General features: G+C 38.5%; 1 protein-coding gene across 1 annotated transcript; it reads right to left on the minus strand.

Annotated features, from left to right (window-relative positions):
• Nucleotides 1-1,029: 1,029 nt before the first annotated feature.
• Nucleotides 1,030-12,071, minus strand: LOC100932640 (GTPase IMAP family member 4). The gene is made up of 3 exons (XM_031939369.1): nucleotides 11,896-12,071; nucleotides 7,521-7,636; nucleotides 1,030-2,735 (listed from the first exon to the last, which is right to left on the minus strand). Exons 2-3 carry the CDS (start codon nucleotides 7,630-7,632, stop codon nucleotides 1,750-1,752), a joined length of 1,098 nt encoding a protein of 365 aa, XP_031795229.1. The 5' UTR covers nucleotides 7,633-7,636; nucleotides 11,896-12,071; the 3' UTR covers nucleotides 1,030-1,749.
• Nucleotides 12,072-12,987: the final 916 nt, after the last annotated feature.

Genomic DNA, 12,987 nt, shown 5'->3' on the forward strand with positions numbered 1-12,987 from the left:
GTCTCACTTGCAATGTCCATATCTAATGTACAAAACAGTATAATACAAGCTAGATAGATAGAATAACTAGCTAGGAGTGTCTGAGTGGGTTTTGCCTGATAGGCTAAGATAGATGAACAATTGGATCAGATGATAAAAGATTTAAGGCAATTATCATTGGAAATAGGAGTAGAAGTAGAGTTATTGAAACTCCAGGCTCAATTACAATGTGACTACAGATAAACAAAGGTTTGTGTAACCTCTATGCTGTATAATCAAAAAGGGCAAGATTATGATTGGAACAGTATCAAGAGACATTTGAATGCTTTATTTCTCAATAGCACAATTGAAGGTGACATAGAAAGTTTATATAAACTAGCATCTGACATAGAGAAAGCTTCTCATAAATATGTGAATCCCAATAAAAGTGCTGACAAAAATCATACATTAGTTTGACAATACTTCTTCATGGTGGTTAAAATTAGAATCATAAATTGCCCTGTGGGTTGTTGTATTGTTATTGTCCTGTAATATTAGGATGCTTTTATAGATCTTTCTCCACCATCCTTTCAGAAGTTGTAGCTCAAGAAAGGACTTTTTATCTAAAAGATAAAAAAGGGGAATTAATAAGGTATGGGACTTTGCCAAAAGGGAGTAGAGAGACCACTTCAACCTTTGGTGCACAATAAGTTTTCTGCCACATTGTAGTCTGAAGGTCAATATACAATTGCATCATTAGCACAAATACCTTGACAGGATCTTTCATTTGTGAGCAGGTTGCTGACATGGCTGCATTGACTCTCCTCCCATTGGCAGATACCATGCATATGCAAAGTCCACAAGCTGTTTCTCTGAATGGTAATTGGGGATTGCTTACTGTTCATGCTCGCTTGAACTTGCAAAATGTATATCACACTTGCAAAAATGTATATCAATAAGGCTGTTTAGCATTATAAACTGAAGCTCATTTTATGTGTTCCACCTTATTCATTTCACCTCTGAGATTAAAGGGCTCTAATACTTTGAGCTATCAATCAGGACCACTGCAACAAGGAAGAAATAGGTTTATTGATAAAACTGCAGGATTGTTTCTAAAGAAGATCCGAGAATGTCCTTGAAAAGAGAATTTCTTCAGGATAAAAGAAAGGACTTAGATCAATATCATGCCACATGGGGAACTTATAATATATTTATGAAAACAATATATGCTTGTGAGACAAAACATTAACTCTGACAGTGCAACATATGACCCACAATCTGGAAAACCCATATAAGAAGTGCTTTAAAAGGGAGAGAACAGACATCATCAGAGTGGAAAAGAAAAGGAGTTAGGGAAGATTTAGGGAGAGATGATGAGTTTTCAGCTGATTCTTTAAAAATGACCATGATGGGAGTAATTGCCAACAAAATGGGGAAATCCTTTCCAGGAATAAAAAAGGACACAATGGAGATCAGACAGATAGATCCTAATTGTACACAATAAGTTTTGTGTTTTTGCCTTCTCCTGATTGTTTCAAGGTGTTTGTTCCTATAAGAATATAAAAAATGAACATAAGAATTAGGAAGCTATATTTATTACTGCAAAATATCATGATACATTTTTCCAAAAAAGATTGCTCTTTAGAAAGCAGTGTGATGGCCCAGAAATGACATTAAACTTGTAATCAAGGGACTTGGATTCAATTAATGTCTATATTGTTGATTAATCACATTACCTCCATTATTTAACCTCACATATGATGGAAACTAAATATGAAGTGATTCTGGCAATCAGAAGGACTTACGCAAAGGTAGAAAAAAATTTGCCATAATGGGAAAAATAATTTTCAAAATTTCCAAAAGGATATTGTTATTATTCTCAGTCTCATTTCGGGCAGAGTGATAATTTTTCTGATAATTCCACTTTAACTCTTCAAACTCTTGCTTCATCTTATGTTCAAAACTTTGCATTTTCTTTTCATATTCTTCCATTTTCTTTTCCATTTCCCATTTTTGCTTTTGCTTCTCCAACTCTCGTATTTGATTTTCATAATACCATCTCATTTTTTCTCTTTCCCTCTCAAACTGCTCTTTGTAGCGTTGCTGAAGAATTTCTGTCTCTTTATGCAGGAGTGCTTCCACAGATTCATATATACTGTTGCTGTAGTGGCTGCCGCCATTATCTTGCACCATGTTTCCAACCATGGCCATCAGTTCTGAAATCTGGGCATCTCTCTGGGCTCCACTAGCATTATTGTCAAATGCACAGCATCGATGGGCACACTTCTCCAATAACTCCCTGAAATAAGAGTCATCAATGGTTCCTAAGTAATCCTCTAGGCTTTCTTCTCCTAGTTTGTCTTTTCCAGTGAATACAATGATCAAAAACTTCACTGCTTCAGGTCCTAGAATTTTGTAAAGGCGTTCAATGGCTGCCTTCTCCTCCTGGGTGAAACGGCCCACTTGCAACACCAGGAGTAGAGCGTGTGGTCCTGGAGAGGATAGTGTCATGAAACGAGCAATTTCTTTCAGGTTTTTTTCCTCCTTGGTGTCAGTGTCAAAAATGCCTGGAGTATCAATAACACAAATGTCCCTTCCATTCCATGTGGTTCTGGCTTTCTTGCAGACCTTGGTGACTGACCCTCCTGAACACTTGGACTCAAACTCTCTCCTGCCCAGAAGGGTGTTTCCTGTTGCACTTTTCCCAGACCCTGTTTTCCCCACAAGGACAATTTGGAGTTCTGATTCCCCTGAGTCTCCTCCACTATTGTTTGGGTCTGAAAGAAAGCAAGTAAGAAAGGAAAATGAATGGTTTGGTTTAACAGATGATTCTAATAAAGACCTGCTCAGAAATCCCGGCATGACAAGGAGGTGATCTTGAGGTCTTTGAAGGTTATACCCATAATGCACAAGTTAAGATGGATTCTAACAATTTGAATCAAGCTTTGAGTATGACCAGCTTTCTTTTGCCCTAATAAAATTCACAAATCTTTGTCAGCAGAAAGGAGACCATCAGGTACTTGTTCTTTGGTGAGGTGTTAAGAAATAGAGTTTTATTAGATTTATATAACTGCTAATGTCACCCTTCCTCTGGGACATAAAATGAATGAACTATTTTTATGTGTTGGAGAACACATTCATGTAGATATTTATATATAGCCAATTTTATCCAGCCTGTTAAAATAGTGACCTTTTCCTGCATGTTATGATCTTTCTGTAATGTGGAAGTTCCTCTCTACCCTAAAGACTCTGAATTACTATTTCATAGTTAGAATCCCAACAGAAAAAAGCTCTAATCATCTGTCAATTCTGAGTGCAGATAGAAACATACAAACTTAACACACACACACACACATTTGTCTTGCCTTTTTGTTGTTGTAACATGGTTAATAAGGATATATGATTTGCATGACTTCAAATGTATAAATGGGTGTCATACTGCTTGTCTTCTCAATGGGGTGAGAGATGGAGAGTTGGAGAATATTTGAAATTCAAACAATGACATATGGACAAAAGTGCTATTAGTAAATACTTAACAAAAATTTAGATAAGAGAGTTTATTTCCCATTCCCTCTAGAATCTGAATGAGCATTTCAAGTAGAATACTAGAAAAAACAAAAACAAAAACATAATCAACTGTATAAATTTCTGATTCCTCCCTTATGAGAACAAGCCTAGGCCATTTTTTTCTATCACTTAACAGATAATTGATAGGTTTCCTTTAAGAACTGTTTATTAACTTTTACTATTGTTCCTAAAACAGCTCAAGAAGATCATTCCTCTTGTCCAATTATTATCTAATTAGTCCAAAAATTAGTGCCCATATTGGCTTAGAGAGCCAATATCAATTAACAACATTGCTAAGTTTTTATATAGCTCCCTGGTTAACCAGTCTTAAAATCAGGAAATCTATCTACGCCATATGCTCTTTCCCTCAACCAATTTTTTGACTAGGAGAAAGAAGAGATTCTTTGCCTGAATTGCTAACTACCTTTATTCACTGAGTAAAACTGAGACCTGTTAAACACCTTAGCTTAAAAAGATTAGGGTCTTCCATTGTATCCAGGGTCATCTCCATTCATCCTGATCCATATCTGGCCATTGGACTCAGATAGCTGTGTAGGTGCAAGTGAAATAGGTAATCTTGCACAACCCTCCCTCACTTCAATCCAATTCACTTGCATGTCATCGCATCACCATCCTGATGACATGATCCTCTTCAAGAAAGAAAGACAAGCAACAACGGGTTCCAGGACCAAGACTGAGAAAATGAGGTAGCAAATAACACTTTGGTCCTCATCTATCATCACCCTTGAATCTCTATCCTCATCACTCTGCCCAAATTAGATATCTCTAGGAGAGATCAGAGAAGGGACCCTTTCATGCACAAAAAAATGAAAGTAAATTATTTTAGGAACTCCAGTTCAAATGCAAATTTAAAGCATTACAATATCCTTATCTTATATATAGTCTTTAGAAAGCTATAAAAGATATAAATCTCTTGGTTCTATTTACTTTTTTCTCCTTGGTGTGGAGACTTGGGTTGTTATCTAATCACTTATTGGGAGCAACATTTATCACCAAATGAAGGAAGGTCACTTTGTATAAATCTCTTTCCTAAAAAACAAGCAAACAAAAAAACTTCCTCAAACTTAGGACTTCCACAATCTCATTGTGGCCCATAGGAGAACTAGCTGAGGTTCCCTTCTGTCTCCCTACTTAGGATTTTTATAGGTGAGCATCCACCTCAGCCCCAACAACTCTCTAACACCTAAGACCATAAATCAAAAAATCCTTCTTAACTAACCCTGAATTTATTCAGAATCATTGTAGTCCTATAATATTCATCTCTCTCCATCTATGACAGTGTTGAAAGATGCTAGCATATAAATCTGGAAACTCAAGTAACAGATAGCACCTTTTCTCCCACAAATCATAATGCTGAACTTTTCCCCTTCTTTCCCATCTCACAAGAGAAGCATATCCCTCATATTTGTCAGGATTTTTTTGTACAAAAGGGGAAAGCTGGGAGCTCATTTTAGGAGGAACTGCCATATCTTCACCTTAATCAGAAAGTTAAATTTCTTGATTAGAATGTAAGCTTTCCCCAGTAGAATGGGTCAGCTCCATGCAAGAAAGAATGGCTTCTTTCTCTGTATTTGAATCAACCAGCACCCAAAACAGTATTAGACATTTACTAAGTACTTAATAAATATTTCTTGTTTGATTGAATTAATTGACTGTAACATCTTCTTCCTATCTGTAGCCAATTGTAAAAAGTGTTCCTTAATACATCTATTTTGGCCGCCTAAGTCTCCTATTGCTTTTTCCTCTTTTCTCTTCATAGGTTTCTCTTCACATTATCACATCAGCACTGAAAGGGAAAGGCATTTTCCTCCTGGAGTAATCACTGAAATAAGTTTGAGGAATTGATCAAGTGTCCTTAATCCTAAACTTCCTGAACTAAGACAAAGGGCTATCTCTTATGCTGTTTCATTATGCTGTGTGAATTCAGATGCATGGAAAAAGTGGCAGTGTAGGGCAAGAAGGTAGCAGTGTAGGGTAAGAGGTTGTTGAGGGTGGGAGTGAAGGCAAGAACATACAAGGAATGTATATATCTAGGTTCTGGGACAAGTATTCACTATTTGACAAAAATTGCGGGAAAACTGAAAAATATGGCATAAATTAAGCATTGACCAATGTGTAACATCCAATACCAAAAATAAGATGGAGGGTTCATGATGAACACATAAAGAATATTACTATTAGCAAATTAGGAGTACTAGGGATGATTGTCTGCCTTTCAGATCTGTGGAGAAGGAATGAGTAATTTATTGTCAAAGAAGGAGTAGAGAATATTATGAAATGCAAAATGGATAATTTTGATTACATTAAATTAGAAAAGTTTGTACAAATAAAACCAATGTAGCCAAGATTAGAAGGGAAGTAGAAAACTGCCTAAATTTTTTTTTTTTGCATACAATGTTTTTGATAAAGGCCTCATTTCTAAAATGCATAGAGAATTAACTCAAATTTAGAAGAAAAAAGCAATCCTCCAATTGATAAATGGTGAAAAGATATGGACAATTTTAAAATGAAGAAATTAAGGCCATTTCTAGCCATATGAAAAATTAAGTCTCTAGGAAACATGAAAAGAAAACCCCTACACCTGGACAAATTTAATTCATGAAAATTAATCAAAATACCAAGCTTAGATGACAAATAAGCCAAAAATTAAAGTATCTGTCCTGGGGAAGAATACTACCAGCTGCAAGCACAAGATAAACCAGAGAAGACTACAAAACTACTCACAGCCTAAGAATTTTAATGAGCTGCCCAACATGGGACTGACTAAGTCATTGAGTGACATAGCAGCTGAAACCACTCATTAAATATAAGGTTACTTAAACAGAATCAAAATAGCCTAAGGTTCTTACCTAAAATGTCAATTCTATGCAATCCAATGTTTCTAATGATATGAAATAGGTAATCTAGTGATATGAGGTAAGATCTTAAGTAAGACCTGGTGCTTAAAAATTACAAGGTTGAAGGTGACAGTGTGGACAGTGGGTAGGATGCTGACCTAGGAGTTCTAAAGATATTTCCTATATGATGATTGGTAAAGTCCTTTAAACCTCAGTGAATGTCCAATAAGGTATCTTTACTGTGGAATCCATGACCTTGTACAGGTTTTTAAATATATATATACACACACATATATATTGATAATTGCATTTGAATGTAATTTGTTTCTTTTGTGATCCTGTATTTTATTTTATTCTTTTAAAAATGTTATTCTGCTTTACCATACCACTAAGGTATGCAAGGCAGAAAAGAAAATAAGAATTCTTGCTCCTAAATCTTCCTGACTCCAGACACTGTGCTCTTTCCACTGAAGCACCAGCTACCTCTCTTTTAGATGCTGATAAAGATCAAAAGTCAATGTATTTTGAAACAGCTTGTAAACTCACCTTTTTTTTTTAAGGGAAAGTGCTGGATAAACGAGTCTTTCCCTTTCCCAATCCCTCATTCTGCATCTTCGTGTCTTCCTTTCTCCTTAAGGCTGCCCTTCAATTTTATCTTAACCACACTGATTAACATGAACAAATACTTTGGATGGATAGAAAGATGTGTGTGTGTGTGTGTGACCATCTGCTCTCCTCTCTTCTCCTCTCAAAATTGTGTCTGATTTAACTAAAGCTCTGAGGCCCTCTCTGAGTAAAGGTGTTTTATAAACTTCTCATCTTTGTATTAGAAAGTTCAAAGATTGCTTCTCTTTTTGACCTGCACCTTTCAATAGTGAATATGCCCCTCCTCTCCTTGCTCTCTTTACACATCTCTTATTCTTCTTAGGTTTTGCTATCACATAACATCTCCCATCAAAACAAATTATTCTAGATGGTTCTAAGTGAGGAAAAAAAGAAGGTAAGACATTTTGATCACTATGTCTTTCTCTGAGTCTAACTTTCTGACACTGACCATTTTTCACCTAAAAAGAACTATTCTCTAACACTGCCCTCTCCTGACATGGAATAAGACTTTGCATTCAAGAGAGTAATTACCAGGGATGAGGGTATCCGAGCAACAGTCATACAGGGAACCCAGATGTGAGGATTGACCAAGAGCTGGGATCTCCGCTGTGTTCTTCCTGGTTGGAAGTTCTTTTCTGGCCATTTCCCTAAGGAAGGAAAATTAAAGTCTGGGGCAGTTATCAGGAAACTCACTTTCTAAGCAGGCTCCAACATCAACGTCCCATTCCTGGGTGACCAAGCTCTGTCAATCTCTGTTAGCCAGGAACCTTGCAGAAGGGTAGTGACTGTTATAGGACCTATAGACACCATTCCAGTATGGAGACCCCAAAGGACCCAGACACCATGCAGTGAGAGGCCCAGCTCAAAGAGAATCTTAGGAATAATCCAGGTGAGAGGGCAGAGGCAGAGCTGGAAAGTAAGCAGAAGCACTAGTTTTCTTGGGGGAAATTAGAATTTATGTACCACTGCAAGGTTTGCAAAGTACTTTACAAATATTATCTCATTTGGACCTCACAATACTTTTGGGAGGTAAATGCTATTATTATTTGCATTTGACAGATGGTGGAAACTGAGACCAACAGAATATGACTTCCCTGCGGTCATACAGCTAGGGAATGTCTGAGGATGAATTTGAACTCAAATCTTCCTGACTCCAGGCTCAGTGCTCTAGTCACTGCACTAGTTTCTAGGATGAGGGGAGGAACACAGGATAAGTTGGGTCCATTATAAGGGAACAAGGAGGCCTTCTTTGGTAGAATCAGCCCTGAACCCTGACCTTGGCTTAGGATCTGAGGCATCAAGATCCCAAGCTATGGGGAGAGGTAGACTGCCTGACCAGGTGTTTTTTGGCCATTACTAATGGTTTTTGAAAAGCTTATCATCAGCAGAAGCCAAATGACCACAACCTCCAAACCCTGGGATGTTTCAGACCACCTGAATCTCTGCATTCAGACAGGAGTCAGGCAATTCTGAGATGAGCTGATCTAGGCTGAGAACTGGCATTCCCTGCAGGCTGTAGCTGTCCTAGGAATAGCCCTGAGAGTCTCTATGCTCAATCAGGGTAGGGGATGGAAGGGAATGGAGGAATCAGTAAATGAGAGGCATCTGAACTGAGGCATTTAATAGATCTGTATGACTTGATTCCAAGTGATTGTCCATTTGCCTCTACCTTTATTTAGAGAGATTTTATAGAAGGGGCAAAGATGTCATAGTATCATCCTGTGGGAGTTTCTAAGGAGGCAGAAAGTTTGAATGGCCCATCAGGAATTACTGAGTTAGTGATATTACAAGGGGAGACGGACCAAACCTGAATCATACAACTCCTATATGGATGCCCTTCTTCTCTTCATGTGATTGTTGTTCAATAATGTTAAGATTTCATGAGCCATTTGGGATTTTCTTGGCAAAGATACTGAAGTCGTTTGTCATTTACTTCTCTAGCTCATTTGATAGATGAGTAAACTGAGGCTAACATGGGTAAGTTAATTGCCCAGCATCACACAACTACTAAGTGTCTGACAGCAGATTTGAGCTCAGGATTATGAGCCTTCCTGACTCCAGACCTGGCACCTTATCCACTGTCCCTCCCATTTCCCTTGTGCCCCTCTTCATAGAGCCTTCCTACTATTTTCCCCTGGGATCAGCACCTCTGCTGGACTAATTACTCCCCTAGCCTCACAGAGTCTCTTCTTCCTCACCATCCCTTTCTTGACAGATATCTGCAGTGGATTGCTGGGTTTTATGCCTGCTGCCCTACATCACACTCCTTGAAGCTATTTTTACTCTGGGTCAATGTCTTCACTTTATCTGTGTCTTCCTGGAAAGACTGTATCTCTGTTCCCTCAAATGTCCGTGGGATTCTCTTGAACTGACTCTCTAGCTGCTGGATAGAATATCTATTGTTCTACAATGGAAAAGCTGGCTGAATTTGACCAGGGGTGGGGAGGAGGAGGGTGGCAGGTTGTGAGTTGTAGAAATGAATCTTCCTGTACTTGAGGGGTCATCTTTCACAACATTATCTCTGACAGGCCTCTGTAGGCAGTTGGTAGTCTTAGCTAATTAAGACTGGAAGGATCAGTATGCCTTCTGAGTGACACAAAATTTTAATAATAATTTTTATCATTTCACTAACACTTCTTACATGTGTCCAAAGCACTTAAAATATTTACAAGCAGATATTTACTTTCAGTATGAAATAAAAATATTCATCCCTAATCTCTATTTTATTTGCCTTAGGGTTCAAAGTTATTGAACTTTCTCAATTGAGGAATCTTAGATCTTCTTTCCTCCCTAGAATTCCAGAGGGGAAAAAAAGAGAAAGAAGTTGTTTACACTTCTTAAAGAAATAATTCCAAAGGGCATAATATATTAACTACTTTGCTGAGCCTCTCTTGAGCCCTAAGTGCCCTGATTCTAATTTTCCCTTGTCTACACTCAAGAAGGAATGAGAGAGATTTTCATACCCCTGCTATTTTAGTGCTTTGTTTCATCTCTGTCAGAGAAAAGAGTTCTGAATTTCTTATGAGTGTTCATTCTTCTTTCTCAAATAGGATGAATGACATTATGAGGTTATATCTCAAGATTGTCTGGCACTTCCCATCTTCCACTTATATTTTTTTCCCACTGGATCCATGGTTTACATTGGGATAGGAGAATTCCTGGTAAAGAAAGTCCTTCTAGTAGGACACGTCAGCACCTCCTCTGTAATTCATACCTTTAGCAAATTTTCTGTGCCAATGAGAAGTTCAGTGACTTGGGTATGGTCACATTGTAATATGTAAAACTTATTTCTCTGTCACTCTGACATCATTTTGTCAATAAGGGCCTTGTGAGAAAGGCTATGCTTGAGCATAATAAGAAAACCTAAGTTTTTACCTCTATAATATCTGCATTGTGGCAAATATGGATGTGACAACAGTAAGCAGCAATGGATACTCAGAGAGGAGATGTCTTTCCTATAATAGATTACAATCCTATAAAGACTCTGGGAATTTTAAAGCAGATTTGCACTCTCATGTTGAAACCTTGCCTGAATTTTGGGTACTTGCATCACCAGCCTATGGGAAATGGCGGTCTGAAAATAAACCTTGCTCATACATCCTGTCAACTTATACAAAAAAATTCAGACCATCAAGGTGATAAGTGAATAAAGAGAGGCATTTTATTCAAGATTGAGGAATAACAACCAGATAGACCTCTTCTTCTTAATTTCTCTAAAATTCTCTCCTTGGTAGGTCAATCTTTTGGGTGTAGCATTGCCTCCTCCTTGAGATCCTCTTTAAAAGGACAAATGGTTTATGGGCAGGATGATAAGATACTGAAACTCTAGTACTTTTGTAGTAGGAGTTACCTGGGAGTGTTTTAGATGACTTTACTCTCTGACAGGAGAAATGGGGCAGCATGGGGACTCTGGGCTCCTGGGGAAGAACAGATGCTTTCCCTGCCGAAGCTCATGGAGGAAAGGACAGAAAGGGGGAGGTTAGGGATACCAAAAAGAAATTGCTCAGATGCAAATTTCCAAGGAGGGTGAACTGACTGGGGATGACACTGGATAGTCAAAGAATTCCGAGAGAAGATCTAGAAGTTGCCTTCATAGAAAGAGAGGGAAGATCAAGAAAGCAGGCATTCAAGTTCAGTGGAAGGAGTAGAGAGCTATCTCTGAGACCCTAAGCTTCTCTGGCCTTCCTGGGGGTTGCCCGGGCCATTCTTCACTAATTTGCCCACCTACCAGGAAGGTCAGAAGAAGGATGGGCTTTCTTCTTGTTCTTTGGGGAAGGATGAGTAAAGCTACCTTAAGAATGAGAATGTAACAGAGGACATCTGGAATAAGCATTACTCTCTCCAAAGAAATGAACAGGTATTTAGATACTTAAATATTTAGAATAGGTATTTGGGGCAAGAAAAGACAAGGTTTCATTTTTTGGAAAGTGAGGCTTGCCTCTTAATTACAGCCCTCAGGATAATATATTATTTGATTGAAGGTGAAAATGGCTTTCCATTTTTGGATTATGACTTCGTCTATGGGTCCCTGTTTCTTTGCCCAAACCTCAACTCGGAAATGACCCTGCCCTGGCTCTATAGGCAGGAGATTTGTTCATTTCTTCCTTCAACTTTGCTGATCAAGTGCAGCTTTCCTTACTCACCCACTGCCCCTCAAAAACAGCCCTCAAATCTTGGCAAGGTGGGAAAGGACAATCATTTAGCTGAGAAGCAATTGTCCTCCAGGAGCGAGGACTCTTGGAGGTAGAGGGGAGCAGCAATCATACATGTACCCAAACTCAGTAGGAGCCAAAGTTAAGGTCTTAAATAAGCAGAGTAACAGAGAATAGTGCCTGAGAGGGGCAGGTCTTTCCCCTGGAGAGAGCAGGAAGTCCACCCTCCCATAGACGTGCCACCAATCACTTACCTGATCAATTCCAGTACTGGGGCCTTACCAAAATGCACAGCCTTCTCCCTCTTCCTCACGGAACTGAGCTTTGAGGTCTGTGTTACTGTGGGTGTGTCTAGAGCCTAGTATATATGAGCAGCAAGAAGACAGATTGAGAAAGAAGAGAAATAGGGGAAAACGAAAGTTTACTGAATTAGACCGCCCATTTCCTGAAAATGGAGAGCTTCATAGAAAGCTGTTCAACGTCACTGAACTGGGTTTTATCCAGCCAGCTGAGTCCTTTGAACCTGAGGAACTCAGAAAAATAGATTTGTACTGAGCACAAAATACTCCTTTGGACTCACATGTAATCAGTTGTTAATTATTAGATCTGTGAAGTTACTAAACTTTTGCTCACTCACTATCTTTCTGTTTCCCTTGGTACTTACCTCCCTTATGATCATTTTCTTACTTACTTCCTTGGTCACCATTTTCAAGTTCCTCCTTTGTCTCCCATTAAAACCATCTGACAAGTGAGCTTTTCCTCTTTCCTTGCCTTGTAAGCTATACTATCCCTTTAAGTCCCTTTTCACATGGAACAGTTTTATGATGAAAAGGAAGGAAAATGTATTTAAAAAAAATAAATTTAACTATTAAGGGATATAAGATATTGCTCTGTTGACAAATGAAACTTTGAATGTCCTCCCTGAAGAGAGGACCCCAAAACTGTGAAAATCCTTAAAGAAGAAAATCTCCTTCAACTCTGCCTCAGTGAGGTACCCCGCCCCAAAGGACAAATAGTTTCATCTTTGTTATTTGGGTGGAGTTGGCTCAGTCCTGAAACTCATTGAATTCAATTCAGATTCTACCTCTAGCTGAAACCCAGCTAGGAGCCAACTTGGGACTGCAGCCACGGGCCCCCTTTAGCTAAATCTCTCACTATAAAAAGAGCCAAAATAAAACCCTCTCTTTGCAGAGGTTCCAAACATGCCAGCTATACCATGCGACATCCCAAGGAACCTCTGTCCACTGGAATACTCTTTCCAGTGCCATCCTCTCTTTACCCTCCCCTGTTTCCCTAACTTTAACTTTACTTCCAATCCCCATAATAAACCTCTTTTATCAATCTAG

Source organism: Sarcophilus harrisii, chromosome 5, assembly GCF_902635505.1.
Source record: "Sarcophilus harrisii chromosome 5, mSarHar1.11, whole genome shotgun sequence".
NCBI lineage: Eukaryota > Metazoa > Chordata > Mammalia > Dasyuromorphia > Dasyuridae > Sarcophilus > Sarcophilus harrisii.